At 43.6% G+C, this 21,913-nt stretch overlaps 1 protein-coding gene across 3 annotated transcripts; it reads left to right on the top strand.

The window, feature by feature from the left end:
- The first annotated feature begins 1,413 nt into the window (after positions 1-1,413).
- On the top strand, positions 1,414-20,306 carry klhl3 (kelch-like family member 3). 3 transcript variants are annotated; one of them, XM_080525355.1, is made up of 15 exons: positions 1,414-1,507; positions 2,484-2,603; positions 3,254-3,360; positions 3,985-4,106; positions 5,401-5,563; positions 6,112-6,221; positions 7,188-7,304; positions 9,391-9,540; positions 10,671-10,788; positions 11,318-11,515; positions 12,253-12,354; positions 13,818-13,946; positions 14,813-14,953; positions 15,402-15,509; positions 17,340-20,306. In XM_080525355.1, exons 1-15 carry the CDS (start codon positions 1,485-1,487, stop codon positions 17,366-17,368), a joined length of 1,737 nt encoding a protein of 578 aa, XP_080381481.1. In that variant the 5' UTR covers positions 1,414-1,484; the 3' UTR covers positions 17,369-20,306. The 3 variants fall into 3 exon arrangements, with proteins under 3 accessions (XP_080381481.1, XP_080381480.1, XP_080381482.1); XM_080525354.1 differs by having other exon boundaries at positions 15,366-15,509; XM_080525356.1 differs by having other exon boundaries at positions 1,462-1,507; positions 2,489-2,603; positions 15,366-15,509.
- Positions 20,307-21,913: the final 1,607 nt, after the last annotated feature.

The raw sequence follows: 21,913 nt of genomic DNA, 5'->3' as shown, positions 1-21,913 counted from the left end.
ATCTCGATATCAACATTGCTTTGGGCATCAGTAAATAAAGCTGTTTGGTTAGATTATCATGTCGATTACACATTTCTAGGTGTCTAAATAATGGGTAGAAATGTCTACATAACATTTCGTATGTAAAGAACTAATGTATGGCATTTCCCCCCAACAATGCTAACTGCTTTTACGCCGCTAGGAGGAGGCCTGTGCTTCGACCTTATGTATTCATGCTGTCGACATCCGCCATTTTAGACTCCAGGAGAAGCGCCGTCTCCGTGCTTCCACGGGCTCTGTCGTAGTAGGGCCTAATGCAGGCTTATTATTGAACCCCTTCAATTGGAGACCGCTCTCCGCCGCCTAAATCCCATGTGTAGCGGCCTCCGGTTGCTATGAATAGGCTACATTAATGCCTAGGCCGAATATATATATTCATAGTTTTGTCTGACAAGCAGCTCGCGGACTGCTTATTATTATTTTTATTTATTTTTACGTGGTGATTGACAATCCTACTTGAAGTAGGAATAATCATAGTTGCAAAATATGACTAGCTTTATGTCCTGTACAGTCTATAGATTCTCTGGTAATATTAATTCACCATACACGCTTTCTACCCAACATAAATCATTCTGGCAAGGGAAACTAGGCTACTATGAAATAGTACGGTCCTGTTTGTTTGTTTCCCCTCCATCTGTGGTCGCTTGTAATATAGTCTTTCCTATATATAAAATAATAATTATGAGCTGAACAAGGATACAGCAGGACTAGTAATTAATCATAATAGAAAAGGGTGTGTAACAAAACGTTAATATTTATGATATCAGTAAGATCAATAGCTGTAATTAGCCATGATAAAACTGCTTTGGAGGACCAAGTATCATACGTGTAAGATACTAAGAATGTAAGATACATTTTCATTAGATTACACACTTTCTGTTAGAAAACAGAACACTGTGGGAACACTATCTGACAGGGAATCGCGACATTGACGCCACACGGGATTGTCATCAAAGTAGAAGCATGACGGGTTATTCTCAAACACTCGTCATTTCCGTGGTTTTCATAGACAAACATTAAAAGCGAAATTATCTATTGTTTTCCTATGTATATGACCATGTTTTTGCCAAGTTAGGCGATAGAACAGAACCGGGCACCACCCGACGCAACCAAACGGACGTACTACGATTGTCCTGAATCCTCTCCGGTGGTGGAAAGGGCGGGATGTGAAACAGTGAAACAGCTTCGTTTTCAGAGTTCCGGAAATAATTTCCGAAATGGTTAAAATGAGAAATAAAAGATATGTGCGAGAATGTCTGATTATTATGATTAATGATTATTATTTTAGCCAATGAAAGACACCAGACCCGACACCGGTGAACCACCTTCATGCTCAGTGCCCAGTAGCAGTAGTGGAGTGTTGCACTTTGAACTGTCGGTGTTGTGCTCATGGGCCCGTAGCTCGAGCTAGCCCGCTACTCTCACAGCAGCACGTCTGACACACCATGGAGGACTGTGTAACGTTGGGGTAAGTTTGGGGTAGGATTAAAGTGTCATCTTCTGATTATGTGTTACTGTTAAATCTGTCAAACACTTGGATTAAAGATATGGCATTCCTGGCGAATGAAGCTCTCTCGCTTACTAGCCACCCACAGCCTGTATGTTGTCGATGTAGCGGACTAGCACTGCTGGCGAAGAGGGAGAACTAACTAGCTGGTAGCTAGCAGCGAGCTAGCTAGGTTTGATGGAAGGGGACCCGGCGTGAGAGAAAAAGCAAGTCCACCGGCATTATTTGTGGCTAGCTAACAGAATCTCCAGCAAAGTGTAACGATTGGCGAATTAGCTACCAGCGTTATTACAAGCATTTCCTTGTTCAGAGATGTTACTGCATGAATACTATTAAGGTCGTCTGGTACTGGCATAGCTAGGTTTTGGCTATGAACTTTAAGGTCTTTACTTCATTTGAGTTTCAAACATGATTTCGTCCTCATAGTTTGGATGACACCGACCATGACATTGGAATTCCACTCTGAACAGCCAGAGTCCTAGCTACATTACTGGACCACTGTGTGTGTGTGGGTTGAGACATTTAAATGAAAGAAGACTGATGGAGTTTGGCACTGGCTGGATGGAGGCTTGCAGCTGCTCATGTTGGTCTCCTTCCGCCAGACCTATCTATCCCCGCTCTGTTATATTGATCATCATACATAACTTCATATTATGATACAAATTATGAGGTTATATCACAATTGTTCTATCTAGACATAATGAATGAACGAATGATATCTGTTCATTTTACATTAAGCATGAGTACTTGCCCAAAAAATAGGTTTGGGGCTAGGTTGGAGCAAGGATTATGGTTGAGGCTAGTGTTGGAATAGGATAAGGGTTGGGGTTAGGGCTGCATGTTAGGGAAAGGGTAAGATGTAGGGGTTAGTTAATTATTAGTTATAACTTGTGTTATTTGAGATAATCCTGCTCATGCCCAGTGTATCCCTGATCAGTCCAGTGTCTAGTGCCCAGCTGACCTGTGACTCTGAGGAAGATGCTGTGGATGTGGGGATGCACACCTTCAACCACACTCATATGAGGAAGGCATTTCAGCTGATGAATGACTTAAGGAGGTAGGCTTTATTATTGATTGTTTTTTTATGGAGTCTGGGCTGGGATTTATTTAAAGGATATATATATTATATCTTCAATGTGCTACTGCATATAATAGCCCTGCAATCTGTAGGGATTGTAGAGCAATATAGTGTTTAAAGGTAGTAGCTCCCCATCTATGTTTCAATTTGGCTATGGTATTAGCTCTGTTGTCAAATCGTAGCTTGTTAAAGAAAGAAGGTAAATCAAAACTAACCCTGGCAAACATGTATTATTATTACCTTATTAACTTGACATGTTGGGATATTATCTCAATGGTCTGGATCGCCATTTTTGCAGTTGAAGCAAGCTAGTACTAAGACGTAAACACACAGCTCACTGGAATTGCAATGTTCACTCATAGCCACAATCCTTTAAAATGTGTGGAATTTGACTTTCCTTATGTTTTGTTAATTCTATTTTATTTGTTAAGCCGGTAACCTTATGTAGGCATCCTAGGGATTCAATGATGTAGGCAGCAGCATTAACCATCTGAGGTAGTGCGGGCGTACAGGTTGAATTTCTAGGATACATTTGGGGAGGCTTTCCTCCACAGCTGGGAGCACTTGCTCCATTTCAAAGTCTTTTGTGTGATGATTTGGGAAATCTGTTTCATCTCTTGTGATTCCAGTAAGAAAATGCTGTGTGACGTTCTGTTGGTGGCAGGAAATATAGAGGTACCAGCTCACAAGGTGGTGCTGTCATCCTGCAGCCCCTACTTCTGTGCCATGTTCACAGGTATTGCCCTTCACCTTGTTCATAGTTCACCCCTTTAAAGGGCACACCCAAAAAAGAATAATCTGATATCTGGGTATCTGATATCTGGGCAATCGCTACCTGTGCTTTGTAGCGTGGCTATCGTGAGCTTGCGAACAGCATTCCATGTTGTCCTTCTTTTGAATTCTCGATAATTCTCCATTTCAAACAATGTGTGTCCACCGTGCTGTCACCTACAGTATGCTCTACGCAGCATAATACTGTTGCAAGCTTGCACTAGCCACTATACAAATCACTGGTCGTAAATTCAGAAAACATTTCCTAGAGAAATGACTTGCACATGAAAAAGACTGGTTCTGATTAAATAAAGATTTCATGGTAAAACAAAAAAAAATCTATAATTGCACAAGGGGTTCACATGCTTTCAAGCAGCACTGTATAGGTGTCATGATTAGTCAGGATGTAGCCCGAAGGATGTTTCATTCAACCAACCCGACCGCTCATCTTTCAAAACAATGTGCTGGGTCATTGTTGTGGTGGATGCGGATATCGCTGGTCGCTGCTTAAGAGTGAGAACTGTTCTTCTCTTATTGTGTGTGTGTGTGTGTGTGTGTGTGTACACATGTGTACATCTGCTATGTGTAGGGGACATGAGTGAGAGCAAAGCCCAGCAGGTTGAAATCAGGGAAGTGGATGGTCAAACACTAAGGAAGCTGGTGGACTACATCTACACAGCGGAGATTGAGGTGACGGAGGACAACGTTCAGGTGAGAGAGTGCTCTGACCACTGGTCTCTAGACCCTGGATAGATAGGATTGGGGTTGCTAATGTAGAAGAGGTGGTTTGGAATCACGCTCCTTGAGACATACTCAAGTGACGCCTAATCGCCTATGCACCTAGATGATGTCCGGTTGGTATAATGGTAGACGCTTGTATGTACTGCTATATCATTCCCATTTCTCTCAATGAAAACAAACATTTAAGGGCACTTCCTTTTGCTTAACTGTCTCAAATTAAAACACAACTTCTGTGTTTACTCTGAGTAGTGGGGCAGCTAATTCGCTGTTTCACAGATGACGGATTGCTGCTTTAAATGACCTGCAGGATTTGGTTGTTTGGAAGGCATATGTATGATTGACTGTGTTCAAGTGTTTACAGTACAGCAGTGAAGTCAGTAGGGTATTTATTGCTGCTGCTATTCTTTAATGTTGCTTTTTCAGTGCTTTTTTTTGTTATTCTTCAGAATGTCTTACTTTTAAAAGCAGCATAATGTTGGCTGCCATCTCTCCAGCCCTTTCCCTTTCAGAAGCATGTGATAGTCTTCTCTTTCCTAGCTGGTGAGGCCAGACTTTTAGCAGGCAGGGCATTTCCTCTTATTATTGCCTTAGGAAGTGTGCATGGAGCGAGGGGAAATCCTCTGTGTTAGCAATGTGTGTGTGTGTGTGTGTGTGTGTGTGTGTGCGTGTGTGTGTGTGTGTGTGTGTTTGGGGCCACTGATCATAGGGTCTCTTAGAATGAGTGGCTGCAGACAACGGCGACTATAAAAGGCCGCCTGCAGGCCCCTTTTTAGACCCACGGGCAAGATGCAAAAATAAATAAATAAATCCTCATCCTATTCAAAGGAGTGACCCAGTTTCTCAGCACACTATACCAAACCACTGGCAGGCGAGAGGTGAATAAACCAGATGATGCCAAAGAGCTGACCACCATTCACTGATGCATACAGTGCCTTCTACTACTATTTGAATAGTTAGATCATATCAAGAGAGAAAAAAAGTGTGATATTAAAGGGATACAGTTCACTTAATTTCTAAAATGATGATTACTTTCCTCTATATGACAAGAAGAAAGTGCAATCCACGCTTTAGGTTGGTTTACAAACATGCATTGCAAATTAGCCAGACTGGAAAAAGTAAGACCATCGTGAAACGGGGTGCGGATTAAGTCTTGACTCCTGAGAGAGTTACTTCCCCATACAGGTGATATGGCTGTACAGTATTGCCTGTTTGTTTGGAATGATCAGATCAGTCCGTCATCCCTGCGTTGTTTTCTGCGTTGTAGGTGTTGCTGCCTGCTGCCGGCCTCCTGCAGCTCATGGATGTGAGGCAGGTGTGCTGTGAGTTCCTCCAGTCTCAGCTCCATCCCACCAACTGCCTCGGGATCCGTGCCTTCGCCGACCTCCACACCTGCACTCAACTGCTCAACCAGGCGCACGCCTACGCCGGTGAGTTTCACTTTCCTTCGGGAATGAACCCCCAGAGGACGTGGTAGGTGTTAGAGAGGGGTACGTACGTACACAAACGAGTCTGCAAGTCTGCCAAGAGAAGGTGAGGACATGGCACTGAAGAGCTTAGAGAAGGCATTCACCATGGGGTTAAGGATCATGTGATGCAGACTGCTGTTGATGGATGAGGATTTTCCTAATAAATGTCCTCCTAAGGAGTGTTAATCTGGCTATGGGTTGAACTCCATTGTAATATGTTGTTTTTGTTGTATGTTTTTTTATTCCCCCAGCGTCCTTTCATACTTTAAAAAAAAAAAACGTTCATGAATTAGAGACAAGGAGGGGTGGGAGGACAAAAAAGTCAAAACATACAAGATCATCTTAGAGACATGAGTAATGTAGGACTGGTTTGCTGTACACTGATGTTGTCTAGGATTGCTATGCTGTACACTTGAGCCAGAGCTCAAGGGTGTGACGGAAGGTGTTTATTTGAGTTTCTTTAACTGTGTTTTGTACTTGTTTAACTGTGTTTTGTGCTTGTTCAACAGAGCAGCATTTCTGTGAGGTGATGCTTGGTGAGGAGTTCATGAGCCTGTCCCTGCAGCAAGTGTCCAGTCTGATCTCCAGCGACAAACTCACTGTGTCCACTGAAGAGAAGGTAGGTCAGAGCACTATTTCTGCCCCCTAAACTCACTCCTGCTTCTGTTCCGATCAGGAACACTGTACACACAGCAGACACATACCTACCTTTCAGGGTTCCTCTCCCCAGGAATTTGGAACAGTGTGGCGCTGGATTGCATTATCAAAACCTGACTTGTGTTTATTCATTTCATTTTCAAATGTGCTAAAATACAGTTAAAATGCTGAATGAATGAATGAATGAAGGAAGGAACATAACAGCTTTCCTGTTCGCATTAGCTTTTAACAATGATGTCATTGACAGTCAAAGATAGTTACTCTATCTAAATTACTATATATATATATTTTAAATTGCCTTGAAATGTTTACATAGTGGCACTGCCAAGTTCACAGCATGGCACAGTGCCACTCTTACATTCTTTGGGGGGAGAACCCTGCCTTTGTCCATGCTATCAGGACCATATCCCAGCTCTCCTCTCAGGCTCTCTACTAATCTGATGCCACTCACCCTCACACGCTTCCCGTCACTCCTGCTGTCAGTGACACGCCTGTCACCAACAGCATGACACTCACCATGCGTGAGTGAGTCGGTGCAGAAGGAGGGCATGAGCGTCTGGCCCTTCTCCACAGGCATCACGCTCTCTTGTATAATCTGCTCACAAGGCAGCGTCCCCGTCAGCCCGCGTTGGCACACCGATGTGACATCAGCCCAACGCTACTGTTTGGTGCCCGTCTCTAGTCTCTCCAATCAAACCACTGATCCTGTCTTCAGGGAGTAGGGGGTGGAGGATGGAAGAGGTTGAGAGATGTGATTGTCGAGGCTGGGATAGAAGAGTGGAGGGAGGGGGAGGTAGAGAGAGGTGGTTGTAGAGGCATGGAGTGGAGGCTGGAGGAGCAGGGCTGAAGGTTGTCGACCGGAGGATAGAAGACTGGAGCCACAGCACCTGCTGTGTGGTGTTATCAAGCCTCTGTGTTCCTCCGTCAGGTGTTCGAGGCCATGATCGCGTGGATCAAGCATGACGAGGAGGCCCGTCTGGAACACATGCCCAAGCTGATGGAGCATGTTCGGCTGCCCCTGCTGTCCAGAGACTACCTGGTGCAGGTGAGACAGCTCCAGGATTATATTCATGTTTTGGTAACACTTTCTATTATCTATCTAATATCTATCGCTTTCTATTCAGGAAGTGCATTAAATAAAATAAAATAAAAAAGCAATAATTTTTCTGTTAAAGCAGCCATTTCACTGCACTATACTACAGCATATATTGTCCTTGTGTGGCTCCTTTAATGACCTATTTGCAGTCATTGAATTGTAATTTCTATGAACTTCCTGAGTGGACTGAACTCAACAGGACTCCAACCCTGTATTATACAGCCCTGTTTCCCAGCCCTGTTTCAGCTATAATAATAATAATTCATTACATTTACAGTGGGTTCGGAAAGTATTCAGACCCCCTTAAATCTTTCACTCTTTGTCATATTGCAGCCATTTGCTAAAATCAATTAATTTCATTTTTTCCCTCGTTCATGCACACACAGCACCCAATATTGTCAGAAAAACACAGACTTGTAGACATTTTTGCAGATTTATTACAAAATAAACACTGAAATATCACATGGCCATAAGTATTCAGACCCTTTGCTGTGACACTTGTATATTGAACTCAGGTGCTGTCCAATTCTTCTGATCATCCTTGAGATGGGCCTACACCTTCCTTGGGGTCCAGCTGAGCTTAAATATATAGATTGGACTTGATTGGGAAAAGCACACACCTGTCAATAGAAGACCTTACAGCTCACAGTGTAAAGTCAGAGCAAATGAGAATCATGAGGTCGAAGGAACTGACTGAAGAGCTGAGAGACAGAATTGTGGCAAGGCACAGATCTGGCCAAGGCTACAAAAAAATGTCTGTTGCACTTAAGGTTCCTAAGAGCACAGTGGCCTCCATAATCCTTAAATGGAAGAAGTTTGGGATGACCAGGACTCTTCCTCGAACTGGCCGTCCGGCCAAACTGAGCATCCGGGGGAGAAGAGCCAAAGATCACTCTGGCTGAGCTCCAGAGATGCAGCGGGGAGATGGGACAAAGTTCTAGAAAGACAACCATCACTGCAGCCCTCCATCAGTCGGGGCTTTATGGCAGAGTGGCCCGACGGAAGCCTCTTCTCGAGTTTGCCAAAAAACACCTGAAGGACTCCCAGACTCTGAGAAATAAAATTCTCTGGTCTGATGAGACCAGAATCGAACTTTTTGGTCTTAATTCTAAGCGGTATGTGTGGACAACACCTGGCACTGCTCATCACCTGCCTAATACCATCCCTACAGTGAAGCATGGTGGTGGCAGCATCATGCTGTGGCGGTGTTTTTCAGCTGCAGGGACAGGACGACTGGTTGCAATTGAAGGAAAGAGTGTTCACAACCTCAGAATGGGCCGAAGGTTCACCTTCCAACAAGACAATGATCCCAAGCACACAGCTAAAATAACGAAGGAGTGGTTTCAGAACAACTCTGTGAATGTTCTTGAATGGCCGAGCCAGAGTCCTGACTTAAATCCAATTGAGCATCTCTGGAGAGACCTGAAGATGGCTGTCCACCAACGTTCACCATCCAACCTGACAGAACTGGAGAAGATCCCCAAATCCAGGTGTGAAAAACTTGTTGGATCATTCCCAACAAGACTCGTGGCTGTATTGGCTCGTAAAGGTGCTTCTACTCAATGCTGAGCAAAGGGTCTGAATACTTATGGCCATGTGATATTTCAGTGTTTATTTTGTAATAAATCTGCAAAAATGTCTACATGTCTGTGTTTTTCTGACAATATTGGGTGCTGTGTGTGCATGAACGAGGAAAGAAATGAAATTAATTGATTTTAGCAAATGGCTGCAATATGACAAAGAGTGAAAAATGTAAGGGGGTCTGAATACTTTCCGAACCCACTGTATATAGCACTTTTCCAGAGCTCAAAGACGCTACTAAGAACTATGGTAACAAATCCAATGGTGATCATACAATCACCATTAGATTTGGTTACCATAATAATCACCATTGGCTTTGGTTACCATAGTTTCTTAGTAAATAGCAGCTGAAACAGGCTGTGTAATACAGGGTTGTGAAATGTTGTTCATTGTCCTGCCCTGGTACTTACTATTGTGCTTGTTTCATTGTTTTGTGTCACGTGTCATGGAGCAGATAGTGGAGGAGGAGGCCTTGATCAAGAACAACAACACCTGTAAAGACTTCCTGATCGAGGCCATGAAGTACCACCTCCTGCCTGCAGACCAGCGCCACCTCATCAAGACTGACAGGACACGTCCACGCACGCCTATCAGCCTACCCAAGGTCAGGCCACACACACACACACACACACACACACACACACACCTCCTAATTTCGTAGAGTAGGGATGGGAAATTATAAGATGCTATTGATACCGATTCCATTGCTTATCAGTTCAATTCTTTATTGATTTCCTTATCGATTTCTGATACATTTTGTGTGTGGAAAAAAACTAGTTAATAAGTGCCGCTATACAGCTCAACGGGGGGAAATGCGATAAGAATTATGTCAAAATGCAGCACTATCATGCACAGATCAGCCGTAAAACACATTAGATATATAACGTTAGACAGGGAGCAATGTATTTCTACGGAAAAGGCTGTGCTTGACGCTTCCATTGGACTGACGCCGGGGCACTCAACTCATACAATCTCCGCGTTTGTTGCAGAGGAACAGGATGACTGGCACCCTGTGACAAACGTGCAGATATGAGTGCTCCGGTGTCTTGCTGGTAGTCTTTGTTTATACAGAGCATATGGATGTTACGTGCCTGTTACTTGCCGCTTTCATAATTTTATTTAGCCTATATAGCACAAGTCATGCATTGAATGTAACATCAAGTGCAGCTGAACAGTATTAAGTAAACCACAACACTTGTGTGGGTGTCCACGTCATCGTTATCGAAAAAAATGCACCCAATCGCCGACCACACGACTCCAAAAACGAGTTATTACAGAAACAGTAAGTGACATTTTCTGGAACGAAATCTGTTGTGGTATTTAAAAATGGCGGTTAGCGGTGAACTGGAATGACGATGTTGTGACGATTTCCATTGACCAATCAACGGTCTGCAGCGTCACACGTCACACACAGCCTGGGACGGATAGTACCTTTCGCTCCTAGTCAGGAAGCATAACTAAAACCAGCACCGGTACTTCGGCCTGGTACGGCTCGGTTGGCAGTGGAGAAAGCAAAACAAACCGAGCTCACACGGTACGGTACGGTAGTGGAAAAGCGCCACAAATGTTAAAGTAATCACAACTAGAACCTCACGCCTCTTCTTTCTCTCACACACACACACACACACACACACACACTAACAGAGACACGCACTGTAGCTGAACAGGAGCCCTCGTGTGTGTGTGTGTGTGTGTGTGTGTGTGTGTGTGTGTGTGTATGTATGTATATATCAGGTGATGATCGTGGTGGGTGGGCAGGCTCCTAAGGCCATCCGCAGCGTGGAGTGCTATGACTTCCAGGAGGATCGCTGGTACCAGGTGGCCGACCTGCCGTCCAGACGCTGTCGAGCAGGTGAGCCTCCCTTTGGCCTCTTCTGCCCCCCTAGTGACCCAACAACCAGAGACCTGGAGAACTGCTGGATGTACCAGCGCTGAAACCTGTAGCCTTAAGCCACGTCCTCACACAGCCTGCAGCATGTAAACACTGCCCCCAGACCACGACACCTCCGGACGGACGCATACTTTTGGCTGTATTGCCATAGGCAACGTGTTGGAAAACACCTTTTGGTTGAAATCCTTATAGGTAAACGTGGTGGGATGTCAGACATCTAGCATCACTATCCCGGGGGGGCCGTCTGCCGTTGTGAGCTTGAGCTTAAAGGCATTTAACCCCTTCAAATCTGCTCCAGGGGTGTTGCCTTTCCAGACCCTCTGTGCTGCTCCCAGCCTCTCGTGTGTTGTGTGTTGGGGCAACTGGGTTACAGAAAGATGACAAGAGATGTCTCCTTTCACATGCATGATAACATTTTGATTATTATCTCAAAAGCGTTATCAGGAAAAATGATGAACTAATTTAATCTCTCCCTCTTTCTCTCTCTCAGGCGTGGTGTTCATGGCAGGCCGGGTGTACGCGGTCGGGGGCTTTAACGGCTCGTTGCGAGTGAGAACGGTGGACGTGTACGACAGCGTGCGTGACCAGTGGACCACAGTTCCCAGCATGCAAGAGCGGCGCAGCACCTTGGGAGCCGCTGTGCTCGGGGACCTGCTTTACGCCGTGGGGGGTTTCGATGGTAGCACAGGTACCAACCCCAACACCCCCCCCTCCTCCTCCTCCTCCTCCTCCTCCTCTCTCAAATCCATCTGAGCTAAAAATGCCCCAGTTACCACTAGGGTTGGGTACCGAAAACCGGTACCGGTATGGTACGGATAATGTATATTATACGGTAACCTATGTTCAGTAGTTCCCCATGTTCTGCTGCAGTTGTAGCATCAGGATATGTTGGTATTTGATCACCTTATATAAAACACAGCCGCTCTGCATTAATGGCGTGCACTCGGAAAATCGCGTCAGTGACCACTGATGTGAAAAATCCTGGATTTCTATATAGATTTTTTTTTAATCAAAAGTACAGATTTAAGTACCGTTTCGGTACCGGTACCGTTTTTAAAGTACTGATTTGGCACCGGTATCGAATAAAAACAAACGGTACCCAACCCTAGTTACCACAGCCCAATAGGAATGGATGTGTTGTTTGTGTCTCCTGCAAGGCTATTGGTTCAGTCTGAGCGTGGTGCGGTGAAGGGAACTGGGAGCGGCGTTGGCCGAGGGCGAGGCTGGAGGTTGTGTGGGAGACACAGTGGTTTTATCTGATGGAGCTGATACAGTGGAACAGAGAGGGGATCATTTACATTGGGCCCCAGTGGGTTCCTTCTCTGGCTGTCTGCTCTCAGGGCGCACAGTAGAGCGTTTGTTCACACTCTTCCTCTTCCTCTCCCTCTCCCTCTCTCTCCCTCCTCCTTCACTCCATCCTCTCAGGTTTGTCCTCGGTGGAGGCCTACAGCTACAAGTCTAATGAGTGGACGTTTGTAGCTCCCATGAACACCAGGCGAAGCAGTGTGGGAGTAGGAGTGGTGGACGGTAAGAGAATTATAGCGGGTTCTTTTTGTTTTTTTTACGGTATTATTATTACTGGTACTATTATAATAGTAAACTTTATTTGTATAGAACTCTGCCCTCATACAATTGTGCAGCCCAATGTGCTTCATAATGATCACTGAAGAGACAACAGTGGTCGTCAAATGAGCGAAGCCTGAAAACACAACACAGAAAGACATGGAAAGACGAAAGCAAAAGGAGAAACCATGACAATGGGGGTTCTTGAAAATCTGAATAAGACTTTATTATCTAGATAAAGGGCTAGGTAATAAGACTTTATTATCTAGATAAAGGGCTAGGTAATGTTATTATCTAGATAAAGGGCTAGGTAATGTTATTATCTAGATAAAGGGCTAGGTAATAAGACTTTATTATCTAGATAAAGGGCTAGGTAATGTTATTATCTAGATAAAGGCCTAGGTAATGTTATTATCTAGATAAAGGGCTAGGTAATAAGACTGTATTATCTAGATAAAGGGCTAGGTAATAAGACTGTATTATCTAGATAAAGGGCTAGGTAATGTTATTATCTAGATAAAGGGCTAGGTAATGTTATTATCTAGATAAAGGGCTAGGTAATGTTATTATCTAGATAAAGGGCTAGGTAATGTTATTATCTAGATAAAGGGCTAGGTAATAAGACTGTATTATCTAGATAAAGGGCTAGGTAATAAGACTGTATTATCTAGACAAAGGGCTAGGTAATGTTATTATCTAGATAAAGGGCTAGGTAATGTTATTATCTAGATAAAGGGCTAGGTAATGTTATTATCTAGATAAAGGGCTAGGTAATGTTATTATCTAGATAAAGGGCTAGGTAATGTTATTATCTAGATAAAGGGCTAGGTAATAAGACTGTATTATCTAGATAAAGGGCTAGGTAATAAGACTGTATTATCTAGACAAAGGGCTAGGTAATGTTATTATCTAGATAAAGGGCTAGGTAATGTTATTATCTAGATAAAGGGCTAGGTAATGTTATTATCTAGATAAAGGGCTAGGTAATGTTATTATCTAGATAAAGGGCTAGGTAATGTTATTATCTAGATAAAGGGCTAGGTAATGTGGTAATGTGGCTTGCGATTCAGGAACTCTCCGCCCCCGGGGCAGCAGTCCTACAACTGCTGACAGAACTGCAGCAAGCATGGCGTCGCTGACGAAGTTCTGGTGTGGTTCTATTGAACATCCGCGTGTGTGCGTGTGCGTGTGCGCGTGTGCGTGTGTGCGTGTGCGTGTGCGTGTGTGCGTGTGCGTGTGCGTGTGCGTGTGCGTGTGTGTGTGCGTGTGCGTGTGCGTGTGCGTGTGCGTGTGCGTGTGCGTGTGCGTGTGCGTGTGCGTGTGTGTGTGTGTGTGTGTGTGTGTGTGTTCTGTCTCTTGACGTGAGTGTATGTTGAGCATCTTTTGTGTGTTTGTATCTCTCAGTGGGTGTGTGTTGTGTCGTGCAGGGAAGCTGTATGCAGTGGGCGGCTACGACGGGGCGTCGCGCCAGTGTCTCAGCACCGTGGAGGAGTTTAACCCCGTCAGTAACCAATGGGGATACGTGGCCGACATGAGCACCAGACGGAGCGGAGCAGGTACCACCCGACAAAAATCTTCTCATTCTCTGAAACACAAAAGCAGTCCAGGTCTCTCATACAGACGAGACACAATGCTGTATTTAGTCAATGGAGACTGTTTCTATGGAAGGGATGGGCACAGGTGTAGGTATGAAGTTCTGCTCAGAGTTAATACTTTTAGGTTAGATTCAACTTTATTGTACATTTTATTTTATTGTAAGTACGAGACAACAAAATGGAAATAGTGATATAAAAAACATGATAGTGATAGGTACACTATGGCAAGTACAGTAGTTAGGTATATACAGCGGAGAATAGCAGTAAGCTATATACAGTTACGGTAGCTATGTACAGTTTTGGTGTATACAGATGTATAAATAGAGGCTATATCAAAAAGAGGTATGTACAAATGTGCAAAAATATGTGCAACAATAGTATTTGTAAACAGCAGTAGTGCAAAGGGTAATTGAGCAATTTAGATTGATTAGTTACTAAGATGGCTTTGGTAAACATTTTGAACCTTGATAAAGGTAATGATAACCTTAATTTGCTCTGTTAATTAACGTCCTCTCTGAATGAGTGTCCTGTGCTCAGCTGTTGGCCAGCAAGAACATTATTTACAGGTTAGCTCCATCTTGTGGGCAGATAATGGACTGCTGTTTTGGTTAATATTGACAAAGTCGGAGGTGCATCAGAGAGGTTTGTTTACATAGAACTAGGGGGAAAAAATGGTTGTGTCCGAATGTTTGACTTGGATCTATTATCATAGAGAGGTTGTGTTTGTGATGCAACCGGTGTGATTTGTGTTTGGATGTGAGTGAATATGACCGTTAACGCACACCTGACATATTTGTGTGTGTGTGTGTGCGTGCGTGTGCGAGCAGGTGTTGGAGTGCTGAGCGGGCAGCTGTATGCAGCGGGGGGCCATGACGGACCCCTGGTGAGGAAGAGTGTGGAGGTGTACGACCCCCCCAGTAACACCTGGAGACAGGTGTGCGACATGAACATGTGCCGGAGGAATGCCGGTGAGCTGCCCACCGCAACACACTCCCTGAACCTCCAATGAACCATCAGCCTCTTAGCCACTTGTGTAGATGAGGAGAACAGAAGAAGGGAACAGAGCTGTTATTAGAGCTTTAACCTAACCCTGCTGTTATTAGAGCTTTAACCTAACCCTGCTGAGACACAATCATCAGTGTCTTTGAGTACTGAGAAAAGCGCTATACAAAATAAATGCATTATTATTCTTATATATACTGTACACACCAAGACACTGGGAGCTATCTCTCTCTCTCTCTCTCTCTCTCTCTCTCTCTCTCTCTCTCTCTCTCTCTCTCTCTCTCTCTCTCTCTCTCTCTCTCTCTCTCTCTCTCTCTCTCTCTCTCTCTCTCTCTCTCTCTCTCTCTCTCTCTCTCTCTCTCTCTCTCTCTCTCTCAGGAGTGTGTGCCATTAACGGGCTGCTGTATGTGATAGGAGGGGACGACGGCTCCTGTAACCTCTCCTCCGTGGAGTTTTACAACCCAGCCACAGACAAGTGGAGCCTCATCCCCACCAACATGGGCAATGGCCGCAGCTATGCAGGTAAACAAGGTTAATCCCTTGTTTGAACCACCAAACCCAAAAAGCATGTTCAATTCAGCCTCCATATACTATGTACAGTGGGGTGCAAAAATGTGGGCACCCCTGGTTTAAATGTCTGTTGCAATTAATCTCCAAGTGATTGAAAGCAAACCTGAACACTAAATGCTACAAAGTTAAACATGACACCTTTCTGCAAATTTTAAAGCAAGTTTTATTTTTATTTTTATGTTTTTAACTGATAAAAAGGAAAAGGGCCCTGTGCAAACGTTTGGGAACCCTTTTGGATTATTCTTTGTTACCTTTTGAGAAGATGATTACTAAGGCCCAGACCAAGGTGATTTACTCTTTAGGGCTTCAATGTGTCAGGTGAATATAATTCCAGGGTTGAACTATATATTCTGAAGTAACTTCATGCCTTCTAAAGTATCGGACTGCGGTGGCTGTTGTGTCTGGTGTTAAAAACCATGGGTTCCTCTAAAGTCTAAACAGTTGTCCATGGATGTCAGAATCAAGATAGTTCACTTCCACCATCAAGGAGAAGGCTACATAAAACTCTTGCAATGTTTTTTAAAACTACCCATTTCCACTGTTAGAAACATAGTCAGAAAATATAAAATAAATGGAACAATTGAAGTCAAGGCAAGATCTGGAAGGCCAAGAAAAATGTCAGATTCTATGTTCCCGAGATATGGTGAGAAATGCTCAGAAGAACCCACACCACTGCAAATGAGCTGCAAAAAAGAGTAGCAGACACCGGTCTAGTTGTTCACAGGACAACAATACAGCGTTCCTTAAACAACAAAGACCTACATGGCAGAGTTGCTAGAAAGAAGCCTTTCCTACGACCTCAACACAAAATTAAGCGTCTGAAGTACGCAAAAGAAAACCTTGAGAAACCTGAAGCCTATTGTAACAATGTGCTTTGGACTGACAAAACCAAAATTGAACTTTTTGGCCACAACCAAAGATGGTATGTTTGGAGAGAAAAGGGTGAAGCATTTGTAGAGAAGAACACCGTGCCAACTGTTAAGCATGGAGGTGGATCCATTATGCTTTGGGGTTGTGTAGCAGCTGGGGGCACAGGCAATATTGTGCGGTTGGAAGAAAGAATGGATTCCACGAAATATCAAGACATTCTAGAGGCTAATGTTCGAAGGTCTGTCCAGAAATTTAAGTTGAAGAGGTTGGGTATTCCAGCAAGACGATGACCCGAAGCATACCTCAACATCAACCATGAAGTATCTCCAGGAAAGACGGATGAAGGTTTTGGAATGGCCATCAGTCCCTAGACTTGAATATTGTTGAGAATCTGTGGAGAGATCTCAGACATGCCGTGCATACAAGAAGGCCGAAGAATATTTATGTGCTAGAGGTGTTCTGCCAGGAAGAATGGGGAAAATATAAAAAAACAAGAATTGAAAGACTCCGGCTACAGGAAGCTGTTATAGTTGCCCGAGGAGGAGTTACAAAGTACTGGCTGACAGGGTTCCCAAACTTTTGCACAAGGCCTTTTTCCTTGTTTTATTATTTTGAAACTGTAAAAAGTATATATTTTTAAAAAAGTATCTTGCTTTAAAATGTGATGAAAATGTGTTTAACTTTGTACCATTTAGAGGTTACGTTTGCTTCTTTTCACTTAGATATTAATTGTAAAAGGCATTTTGACTAGGGGTGCCCACATTTTTGCACCCCACTGTATTCCAGGAGTCTGCTTTTTCCTGGGTGGATGAAACCACCCTATGAACGGGGGAGGTTTGGTTGTTAAAGTAATGATGTAGAGCATTGGTGTCATTTCTCTTCCATCACTCATGTCCCCTGTCTCCCCTACAGGAGTCTCAGTGGTAGACAAAGCCCTCTGACTAGCGGCCCCCGATGGCTGGACCCCTCAGGCAGCTACAGGGAGCCACTCGGATGCACAAACAGATGTCTGATTCGACTGTCAACTGTCAACTCCACACTAGCCTGACGGGCATGTTGGACTGAGCGTGGCGTGGGCCTGAGCTGCTATAGAGAGAGAAAGAGAGAGAGGAGGAACATTACCTGACCCCCCCCCCCCCCCCAGTGTCAACAAAGCTGCCTGGAGCAGTGACTGGCTGCCAAAACCCCTCAGGCCGAGCGGCTGGAAGGGCTGGAAGGGGCCAGTGGCCCCCACAGATTCACAGAGGATGGTTAGCTGCATTAGGATTAGGAGAGCCCCCCGCTCAATATTGAGACTTGGAATAAACTGGTGAAAAGTTTGGGGGAAAAAAACCCAACAACCTTGTTTTAAGGGATAGACTAAGCTATGGCCAAGAGGTTCCCGACTGGCCAAGGAAACTCAACTAACACACACACACTGTGCCAACGGAGGCCTACCAAACTACAGGCCCTCGCTTTGCTGTGCTACTGATATAGAAATGCACTGACAGGCAAGTCTCCTGTACCAGAGGCTCGTGGACTGTAAAGGAGCAGTGGCTTGAGACGCAAGTGGTGGTCACCACAGCCTGTCTGTCTAGGGGAGACGGGCCATACCTCTACAGACTGGGTGTCCATATCTAGGGTGTGGTCTGGATACCTGCGGAGGAGCTCAACCTGAGGACCAACCTAGAGTTCACCGTGGTCCAAACAACTGAAATGATTACCATGTCTAATACCAATTAATCCAACTTTATTTTTTAAATATTGAATTAATCATGTTTTTCAACATTCTTCTGAATTGGATATCAGAGCAGACTTCCATGGGAAATACATGTTAATGTATGTGTTAAATGCACTGTAGAACTGCTAATTAATTACTAGTATGCGAGCAGTCTTGACTTGGCTTTCTCTTTGCCATTTCTGGTCATTGATGGAACAGAGAAAGATTACTTTCATATATGCATGTTTGCAAACCTTTGTCTCCCTCAATGAGACATGCCAAACCAACATTGACAGTCAACATGTCAAAGAATGCATTAGCACTTTTTTTTGTTTTGGATGAAGCTTACTTCCTGTAACATGACCAAGAGACTACAGTAACACTGAACTTTAATTTTGTAGGTTTCTAAAGCGTTGATCAGTTTATAGGCGTTCAACTATTTGTTTATAGATGTTTTACATCAGTTATAAACACCATTCCTCTGTCCACTATCACATAGGACTGGAGTAAGTAGCATTATAAAACAACCGGAAGTGATCCCACTTTTTATACCCATAGTTATGGGTGTTTATAACTCAATAATAAACCATCTATAAACTTAATTAGAAAGACTTTACAAACCCCCAAAAGAAAATCGTTATGTAAAGTGTTACCAAGACTACTTTTACATTTCTGCTTAAAGGGATAGTTCACCAAAATTGCAATATTAGTTAAATGCTTCCTTACCTTGAATGTAGTCCATGGGCCAGGAGAGGCTGAAATCCACGGTTCAGATTTGTTTGAATAGCCACTTCAACCTTTGAGTGACTTCAAACCAAGTCATAAAGTTAATGAGTTTATCTGCCAGTTTGAATGTTGTACTTACCCAATTCCCCAACCTATTTAGTTTTGTTTTGTTAGCCACAGCTATTACACTGCTATCTTAACAAATTAAAACTATTGACAAGTCTCTCCAAGCCCATAGAATACGTTATGGGTAACTAACTTTGGAAGTGAGGTGAACTGTCCCTTTAATGTCAGAATTGGGCACAATAATTATGTTATACTGTATGTAAAACTCAGCACATCTTTGACGAGGGTTGGTGTCAATTTCATTTATATACTCTCAAACCAGGAATTCATGGGGGAGGGGGTCAAATCTTGGATCCAGAATTCCAATGAATCCCCCTGAATTGACTGAATTTAAATATAATGTATACCAACCCTGTGTTTTACAATGCTTAATGTGATGTTCTCAAAGATGTTGGTGTTTCTGAGTACAATTATCCAATTTACTGCACAATCTGTAAGTTTACTATGGTCAGTGGTAATCAACCCAGAGTAATGTTGAAATATGCAGGACATAGGCAACTTGTATAATGTTTTTAAGTATATTGAATATTATATCAAGGTCAGTGAAATATTTTCTCTAAAAAATTGTTCTATTGTGGATATTGAATTGTAGTAAATAGCATTTTTAACGAGAATTGTTTTGTGTACTATCTGAGTCCCTCTGAACCTTTCTTCCTGTTCGAGGAGGGGTTTCATTTGGACACACGGTTACCATGCCATTGATCATTATAATGTATAGAACACTTTCCTCTCATAACCTTAGAACAAAGGTCACCTGAGAAGTGCAAAGCAGCCTTACTTGACACTTGAAATGCTACTGAAACTAACCTGGCTTTTTATTACCTGGGGACTATGCAGCTATGTGAGTCACCGTAGTTGGCCTGCAGTGTTGAAGGAAGACATGAGTGTGAGTGACCTGTGGGTTTATGAGGAGGAGACCATATACAATATGGTTCAGTCATGGGGTTTCTTTTTAAAGGAGTGCCAAGGGTCATGTTGTGAGTCAGGGATTTTATAAAGGAGTGCCATGGGTCATATTCATGGCCTTATACATTACACCGTACTGAATGTTTTGGCCACATTTAAATCGTTCAGAATATCACTACAAAATGACTGACAAACCTAGACTGCTCCCTTACATCTACACAGGCTGTCGGGGTCTTTGTGGAGGAATGCAGGGATTCAAGCTGGGGCACTCAGGGACCCGCACTGAGCCGGCACCATAACGCCAGGCTGGGGAGCATCTAACACCCTGCAAGGACTTCATCCAGCCGTCATACCTGTCTTCAGCTGCTCAGTTTATGACTGAAAATATGGCCTTGCATTGAAGTGTAGAGATGTATAAGGGAAGAGAGCCCTTGAATCATTGTCTAGCTGTACTTAATATTAAGGTTGATGACGTTACTGTGTGAACTCATGATTCAATAGGGACTGCATATATCAGTATGATATTGTACATTTTTCTATGACATTGAATAAATATATACAGACCAGACATTTTTCTTAAATCAGCATCTCTACATGTATGGCAGCCATTCCATTCCAGTGTCTGTTTAATTCCAACACAGGAACACTTCATTCTACTTAGTGAGCCCCCTGGCATTATGTGATGTGATCACCTGAACCGGAACTTATTTAACAGGGAAAAGTTTTTTTATCTTTATTTTTTTTAAACACTGCTGTAGTCATCACTATCCTCTTGCAATAGGACCAGCTGGATGGCAAAAACAGTGCTAGTAAGTAGGCTACCTCAAAAGTAATTGAAATCCAAAAAAGCTGAAGCAGATGCACTTTAAGGTCATGGAGTGGCCTAGCCAGTCTACGGAGAGCTGAAGCTTTGAGTTGCCAAACGCCAGCCTCAAAACCTTAAGGATTTGGAGAGGATCTGCAAAGAGGAGTGGACCATGAGATGTGCGCAAACGTGGTGACCAACTACAAGAAACGTCTGACCTCTGTGCTTGCCAACAAGGGTTTCTCCTCCAAGTTCGAAGTCATGTTATTTAACTCAATATCAGCCATTAACTCAGCCATATTCGGCCTGGCCTGCTCTATTGTAATAATGAGCAACATTTTAAATTCTAAATGTTTGTCAATGTATGGCCAACGGATGGCGGATATGATTTTTTGCCCCTCAGGGCGCCGGAAGTAAATGGACAACTTCTTCTTTATTTAGGCAAAAGAAAACAATTATGATTGCTTTTTTTTCACAATGAAAAGCTTCACAGTGAAAGGCTTCATTGGCTAATGTTGGTCAATGTGCTTTATCTCTTTTGATGAATTCTATGTCTGTGTAGCACATATAAAAGCACATATAATTATATGTCTGTGTAGCACATATAAAAGCACACATCAGTTGTAGACTGGATCATTGTGGCTTGCTAGTTTGCTGGCTTTCACTGATGTGCTCTTGATAGATTTATATATATCCTATGAGGTTATTTGTGCATTATAGAGTCTAATAGTGGGCGTGGTTATGTGTTCAGGAAGTGGAAAATTCACATAGGATCATTCTTTAAGATTGGAATAGCGGGAGTTTTAAGCAAATAACTCGGCTCTTTCCATCAAGCTAATAGTGCCTGTCTTCTTGCTCAGGGGATGAATTTGATATTGACCACCAGGTCAAAATATGTCAGATCCTGTGTCTAGGTGAGACATAACCTTTGACACAATCTAAATATAACTCTCCACGCCACTCTATCCCACCTGGAGAGGGGAAACAGCTACGCGAGACTGCTCTTTGTGGACTTCAGCTCCGCCTTCAACACCATCCTTCCAGACAGGCTAGTGACCAAACTACTAGACCTGGGTCTATCACACTCTATATGTGCATGGATCAAGGACTTCCTGACCGACCGCCCCCAGAGGGTGCGGGTGGGCCTCCACAGCCCTCAGACTCAGCACTGGGTCCCCCCAGGGCTGCGTGCTAAGCCCCATCCTCTACAACCTCTACACCTAC

Source organism: Nansenia antarctica (genome assembly GCF_963989245.1).
Source record: "Nansenia antarctica genome assembly, chromosome: 3".
NCBI classification, from domain to species: Eukaryota; Metazoa; Chordata; class Actinopteri; order Argentiniformes; family Microstomatidae; genus Nansenia; species Nansenia antarctica.
This window is presented reverse-complemented; position numbering and strand designations above follow the sequence as displayed.